The following is a 7,573-nucleotide window of genomic DNA, read 5'->3' as shown; positions in this document are numbered from 1 at the left end:
CTCTGTGCTCTCTGTGAACAGGGCTGCTGGGGAGGAAACACTTTTCCACTTCTGAAGAGCCTCTTTGTTTCTCTCCCAGCCACGATCTGAGGTCTGGCTTGCATGAGACAAAGTCTCTCCAGGAATTTTGGATTCCCAGTGAAAACCTTCTGTTTGATCATAAATAAAGCTCAAGAAGCCTTATTCATCAAAAAGAGAAACTTTGTTCTGGCTGCAGAATATATTGAGGCTCCTGCAGGCTGGAACAACTTAAACCCCTTTGCAGTTGGGGCAGCTGGGCAATGATCCCCAGGGGAGGAAATCTAGAGACAACATGAACTGTTAAATATTTTAGGATGTAATTATAATATTGTCTAATGAATATCTAGAGAGACAGACTGTGCTGACAGTGGGAGTTTGGGACACCTCCCAGCCTCTACCAAATGTATAATGTGAGTGCAGATGCCCTCTGCTGTGAATCCCACAAAACTGTGTCCCAGATCTCCATGGAGGAGCATCATTTATGCATTAGGATGTCTCTCTGCTGGTCAGAAGCTCAGCATCTCTGCAAGATGAACCTTTCTTCTCCCCAAGGTTTGAGTGCTGAGCAGGACTCCATTTGGTGTGGGGTATCCCCTGAGTCAGAGCTGCTTGGCTCCATCTCCTCCCAATTTCTCGTGCATCCCCATCCAACTCACTGCTGGGGTGAGACGGAAAGTGCCTTGACTCTGTGCAAGTGCTGCACAGCAGCAACAACACCATCTTTGTGTTATCAGCACAGTTTTCAGCACAAACCCAAGACACAGCTCCATGGAACTCCAGTGAAGAGAATTCCCTCAATCCCAGCCACAGCCAGCTCACTGCTCTGGACCAGCAGCCGCTGCCTGCATTGCCAAGGCTCTCCCTGGCCACATCTCCTATCCTCAAGTGGTGGATAAAGGGCTATGCCAAATATTGCAAGTAAGGACAAGTATTTCCTGTAAAACTTAGTTGTAATTATGTATTTTTCATGACTGAATGTGTCCATTATTGCTGTTCTGGAGGGTGATTTCTTTCTCTGTGCACTACTCCTTTCTGAAAGCCAGGAGACAGAAAGTGCTTACATAGAAGCAAGATGTGAGGCCAGAGACTCAGACTCATTTCAGCCTTCACATGAACCATCACTGATGTCAGCCAGACAGTGGCATCTCTATAAAAATCCCAATGTAAATATTTGCCCTAAATCAGGCTTTTTCCTTTGTGTTGACTGCAGTGTGAGGGAGCATATGAAATGCTGTATCATTTCAAGTTTAATTGCTACTAAAAGTTGGAGGATTTGTTGTCTGCTTTGCACACAACCTCCTGGGATAATTTTCTCTTAATTTAGTTTCTTTCCTCAAATTCTTCTCCCTGAGCAGTCGGTTTCACAAAGGCCAAACTGTTTTCCTCCCACAAAGCCTCGCATTCACCTGCCCTCCCTGCCCCTTCAGCAGGCAACCTGGGGTGCACAGATGAAAGGAAATGAATATTTGTCTCTACTAACAGTTGGATTATTCCCACTCCCCAGATGCCATCTGTGTGGCAGGGTTTGGTTTGCACTAAACACTGCCTGTGGGCTGAGCTGGGAACACAGATTGCTGCACCATTACATTAAATAATTATCATTGAAGTCTGGTTCATCAGAGGACTTTGGGCTGCCATGGAGATTTTTTGTTTGAGGAGGGATGCAGTTCACTTACATGTCAGGATGCTGAAATCAGATTTTGATGTGAATTTTATGACACTCTGTTGGCAGCAGTGTCACCTGGGATCCCTGGGGCATCTCACCTGCCCTGCAGGTGGGCAGGGGTGAGAACCATCAGCTTCCTGCTGCCCTGAGCTGGGGCAGTGCAGAAAAGGGGCTCTCTCTGCCTGTCCCTCTGTCTCTTCTGTCTTTCCCAAATCCCTGGATGCTGCGACCAATTTAAGCCCCTCACTGAGAAATACTCTGAATTCAGCAATATTCTACATTGCAAACCACCAGGTACAACCTCATGTCCACTGGCTGCAGCTCTGAAGCATAAACACACACACAGAGACACACACATGATGCAAAAAGGTCCTTTTTAATCCTTCTGCCCCTGCAGAGGAATGGCAGAGCTCCAGAGCCCACGGGAACTTGTGGAGCTCCCTGCCCTTCAGGTGTGGCAGGTAAAGCACACAGAAATATTTCAGCCCTGGAGTAGCTCCTTACATTTGTGACCAGTACAGTAAGTACAGTGTGCTGCTCCTAGCTGATTTATTTCTATATACAATGAAGAAAAAACAGCATGAAGGCTTAATTTGCCTTCTCACTCAAAATATTTGAACTTTACAAAATATTTGGCTATTTTTACCTGCTAAATATTGCACTTGCTGTGAGCATTTCTATACAGACTTCTACAGGATCTGTTGGCATCTGTGTATCTCTGTGCCAGGCAGGAGGGCTCAGCATGCTCATGATCTCGATGAGCGGCTCTTCTTTGGTCTCCTCTTCCTTGAGAACTTGGATCTCAGCCAGTTGAGGAAGCCTCCTTTTGCCTTTAACTCAAATTCCACTGGGAAATGGTCACTCACTCCCAGTGCCTGCAAGACAACAGCACAGGGGGTCGGGAGCTCTGTGCCAGCCCTGGCTGGGTGTGGGGAGGTGGCACCGTGGGCATTGCACCAGCTGGGAGGGGTGGTCACAGAGCCCTGGTGTCACAGCCAGGTCTGTGTTCAGCACTGCCTGGGCACAGCTGGCCCTGTGTTAGGGCTGTGCTCTGCCTACCTGCTCCTCAGTCATCTGAAACTCCTCCTGGAAATCAAAGATGCTGGCAGAGTGTGGCACCACAGCCTGGATGAGCTTCTGTCCAGTGACCACAATCCTGCGAGGGACAAGGAATGGGTGCTGTGATGGGGTGCCTGACCCATGGCAGCCACACCGCACTGAGCTGGTGCCCAGAGAGGGGCTCTGAGAGAGTCACAGCTGTGTGTGGTTTGTCCTTGCCCATGGACTGCCCACCCAGAGATGGCAGCTCCTGTAGGTGCCACACAGGCAGCGGGGCACATGAATATCTTGGTGTGCACATGAATATCTTGGTGTGCACATGAATATCTTGGTGTGCACTGGCCTTGGAAGCCAGCATTAAATGACTTCTGTCTAAACCCACCCAATGCTGCAAATTTCACAGCCCTTCTTTGGTTACAAAAATCACAGGACAATGACTGAGGTATCAGTGAAGGCTTGCTCAGACCCAGGAATTCATCCTTCAAGAGGGCTCTGGGCTCTAATAGCAGATGTGTTGTTGTCCCTGCTGAGGGAACTGCAGTGGCAGCAGGACTGCCACATGTCCAGGGCAAGGCGAGGTGTCCCCTCTGCGTGTTTGTCAATCCAAATTACAAACACAGGAGCAAAAGCCATGGTGCAAAGCTGGCATGGAGAAGGCAGCAGCACCTCCTGCCAGGGGTCTGCAGGGCTCCCTGCAGATGGGAAGTGCTGCTTCTGTCCCCCCCTGAGCCACAGCAGTGGCTGTTCTGTGTAAATCCTGCCCAGTCTGGTCTGCACAGGGCCTTGTGCTCCTCACTGGAAGCATTTGGATCACATTTCCCCTGGACACTCCTTTATCTCTCATGGCCTCATGAACATTTGTTTCCTCTGCTGGTCACTGACACCTCTTGATACAATTTTCTCTCAGAGCCATAGCCCGTGGGTGGTTTGGCAGTGAGCCCTTTACCTGTCGTACGGGCATCTGGTGCTGTTCCTCACGGTTGTGTCATTTTTGTCACCAATTAGCCACAGGAACTCAGAGTAGGTCCTCAGACGGATGTTCTGCCACTGCTTCTGGGGAACATAGCTGCACCCAGCATTGAAGTCCCCCATGAAAATGAAGTTCTGGAAGGCAGGAGGGTTTCCAAATGTAATCATGAGGACAGCTTTTCAAAAGAAGACCCATGAGGATTTTTATGGTCCATGGATGCAGTGGGGTTTCTCCTTTCTGCTGGGCACATCAGGGCATGCTGATAATAGTTTAATAGATGATCAAGTTTACTGTATAAAATGTGGAGAGCTCAATGAAAATACACCAAAGAGATATTTAAAACCTGGGGTGCATTGTCAATGGGTCTGAGGTTTTCAGCTCTGCACAGTGAATAACATGGCCAGTGACTCAGTAGCAAAGCCCAATTAGTGACACAGATGTGGCAACCAACCTCAGTTTTCCAGCGCTGTTTGACATCTAAATACACATCATAGAGCTCATCAATCTCCCTCACTGCTGTGTCTGGTGTGGTGTGCAGAGGGATAATGGCAAACTCACTGACAGCTTCAAAACAAGGCAGAGGAACAAGAAAAATGTAATGGTTAGACAGAGAATGAGTCACAAAGAAACAGAGACTGACTTGTCAGCAAGGGGATTTTTCTGAGGGAGAAACAGCTTGTTTCTTGATTTTGCTGAGGGAGAAACTCCCTGTTTACTGCCCTTTCTGACTGTAGGCCAGGGTGATCTCTGTGGCTGCACAGTGACCCCCTCCAGGCACTGAGCTGGGCCTGAGGAGCTGTGCCAGTGCAGGAGAATTCTGACCTAGTGCACACAGGAGCTGCTCCCAGGCTGTGCCAGCTGCAGGGAATGCACCCACCAACCCACTGCCCATGGAATGCATCCACCAACCCACTGCCCATGGCAGCAGCAGAGGCTTTCCCAGCAGGGCATGTGCAGGGCTGTGGGGTTTCCCAGAGGCAGCAGCCCTGAAGGGAAAATGCTGCTCTTGGGAGGAAGAGTGGGGTCTGGATGCAGCTCTGGAGCCTCTGGCGTGGTCCAGCCAGGGCTGCTGTGCTGGCTCACAGTGCAACATTGACTTGTTTCTGAAACACCTCACCAGTTTTGGGAGACTGCCACCAGATGATGAAGGGCTCTCTGGAGAAGACATCCTCATCCCCAGGCTGGGTGTCAGGGTACTGGTAGGTTTGTCTCACTGATACCTGGTCTTGCCTGCAGCAGAATGAACAGGATGGGGGCTGTCACACCCGTGGCTCTCTGAGGTGTGTCTAACACTGACTCCATGGTCTGGGGTGGATGCAGACACACAGGTGGCTGTGCTGGGATGATCCCCACACCCAGCACAGCCCAGCCCACCTGCACCTCTCTGGCTCCCTCTCAGCAAAGCCACCACCACCTCCAGCCCATCTCCAGGGCTTGGCTTGTTGGCAAAGGGGGCTCACCCACCTGTAGATGAAGGCATACTGCTCCTTGTAGCTGTTCCTTCCCAGCCTCTTGCTGGCCACACACCTGTACTCCTCCTTTGGCTCCTTCCGCTGACTGGAAGGAAAGGGATGTTCCTGAGTTTATTTCTGCACTCACGAGGGGCTGAGAGAGATAATTTTGCCTCTGTCCCAGGGGTTTGGGCATTGCCTGCCTGGCCTCAGAGGCAGGTGGGTGCAGACACTAAACCCTTCTTAGGAGCTGGAGTCCTGCTCTGTCACCTGCTCTTCACTGCACCCTCTCCCTGCTCATTGCAGCCTCTGTCTCTCCTTCACTGGCTGTCATGTCCATCCAGCTGAGCGCTGCTATTTCCTCTGGATGCCTGAATTGTCCGGGCAAGCAATCCCTAACCTGAAGCAGTTCCGAGTCCTGCAGGAAGGTGGCTGTCCTGCTGCAGCCTGATGCCAGCCCCGTGAGGGCATTTCCCCTCATTTCCTTTCTCCTTTGGGAATTTCTCTGTAGCAAATGGAACTTAACTTGGTTATACTGATTTAAAAACGTGTTCTACCGTGGTCTGGAACTGCCTGTGCTCCTGTCCCTCCATGAGACTGCCAGAGTCTTGTTCCTCCCTGACACTGGGACAGAGCCCACATCCTTGGATTTTGCCCCAGCAAAGTGGCACCGAGCAGAGTACAGGCCCTTGCCAAGCAGCTTTCCCAATATTTGTCCATTTGCCCACGGCCACCCTACCTGGTGAGCTTCTCCACCAGGAGGGGACAAACACGGTTCTTGCTGTCCTTGATTTCCATCAGCAGCATGATGTCACAGCGGGAAACGACCTGCGGGGGGAAGGAGCAGGAGGAGGTTTGCACATGAGTGGTTTGGGAGCATCAGGAAGGGTCAGGAAGAAGAAGTGGTTACAGCGGTTCCATGGGGAAGTCCTTCGAGAAAGAAGCGGCAGCCTGGGGTGGAACGGAGCCTTTCTGCTTTCAGAGCTGCTGCAGAGCCCAGCAGGAACTGGGAGAGGGAACCCGGCAGCAAGAGAGTTTCAGATTTAGTGGGAAACTTCGGCACCTGACCCTGGAGAGGAAGTGTGGAGGGGAAGGGGCAGCAAAAGCCTCTCCCTGAGCCTGATCCCAGCATCGCACCCGGGCTGGGCGCTGCCTCTGCCCGCCCCGCTCCTTCCCCACCGCGAGCACCCACCTGTGCCCGGTGCTCCCTCTGGAACAGCCCCTGGAGCCCAGAGAAACCCCCGGCCTGAAATGGGCTCCCAGCACCAGGGGCTGCCCTGGAGCTCAGCTCCCACAGCTCTGTTGGGATGCCCCGTGGGAAAGCCCAGTTCACCCAAAGCCCAGCATCCTCAGGGCCTTCCCTCTGCCCCTGGTTTCATCGTATTTCAGACCTTGTGGGGGATTTTGGTCAGGAAAAAAAGCCCCTCTCTGTGCCCCCTAAAACTTACCCACAACTAGCTAAGTGACCCCAAAATTTAGTATATATATTTATATTTATAAATGTACATTTGGTATATATTGCCCACAGTGATGACAGCACAGGAAGAGCAGTCTGGGAATGCAAAGCCAAGCAAACCACTCTTCTCTGCCAGTTTGCAATAAAAGGAATACAACCCAACAATGTGGTGCCATTCCTCCTTGGTGCCATTCTGCACACAAAACCCCTCACAATGCCAGGCCCCTTGTCCTCCCTCACTGGGGCATCTTGGAGGGCATTTGCAAAGCTACAAGTCTTAAAGGTGGTTCTTTTTAAAACCAAGGTTTATCTTCAGCTTTTATAGAGGCAGCCTGATGGTGAGGGTTTGCTCACAGAAACTGGTTTTTCAAATTTCTACCAGACTCTAATTTGACAGATACTATTTGCTGCCCTGAGAATAGGTTTAATTAGACAAGAATATTTGAGAATAATTAGCACATAAAGAAGGTAAATAATGTATCACAAAACAAAGCTTTGTGGATTCTAAGTGAAAATTATTTTTACTGTGCATTGAGGTTTTCCTCCTTTTGTAACTCAATTTCCAAAGGAAACAGCAAATATTTTTTCTGTTATATTCCCATGAAGGCTAAAATAACGACATACATTCTGTTCAACAACACACATTCTCTTCAGCTGATTTTTACTTTAAGAATACGACATTCTTTAAATAATTAGCCTTTTTTTTTTTTTGCTTGATATTTAACTGTGAAAGACAAGCAAAGTGCAAGATTGTGCATCTAAGAAATGCTAGAAAAGCTCAGTGTCTGTCTCATCCAGGCAAACAAACGTACCTTTACCACAGCATCGATGACTTCAGGCTTGGCTATTTTAGCTTCTCCAAAAGACATCACATTGAAGGAGCAGATTTTGAGGCTCAGAGATGGGTTGAAATGGAGGAGTGAAAGCAAGAAGAAGAGCAGCATCTTCAT

At 49.8% G+C, this 7,573-nt stretch overlaps 1 protein-coding gene across 1 annotated transcript; it reads right to left on the bottom strand.

Annotated features, from left to right (window-relative positions):
* Positions 1-2,433: 2,433 nt before the first annotated feature.
* Positions 2,434-7,573, bottom strand: DNASE1L3 (deoxyribonuclease 1 like 3). The gene is made up of 8 exons (XM_054280847.1): positions 7,436-7,573; positions 5,907-5,995; positions 5,181-5,273; positions 4,834-4,946; positions 4,168-4,280; positions 3,693-3,850; positions 2,747-2,843; positions 2,434-2,562 (listed from the first exon to the last, which is right to left on the bottom strand). Exons 1-8 carry the CDS (start codon positions 7,571-7,573, stop codon positions 2,434-2,436), a joined length of 930 nt encoding a protein of 309 aa, XP_054136822.1.

The sequence above is a fragment of the Melozone crissalis genome, unplaced genomic scaffold, assembly GCF_028551555.1.
Source record: "Melozone crissalis strain CALT ecotype California unplaced genomic scaffold, PUWL_Pcris_2 ptg000029l_1, whole genome shotgun sequence".
In the NCBI taxonomy this organism is placed as follows: domain Eukaryota; kingdom Metazoa; phylum Chordata; class Aves; order Passeriformes; family Passerellidae; genus Melozone; species Melozone crissalis.
Note: the sequence above shows the minus strand (reverse complement) of the source record. Positions and strands in the feature narration are given on the sequence as shown.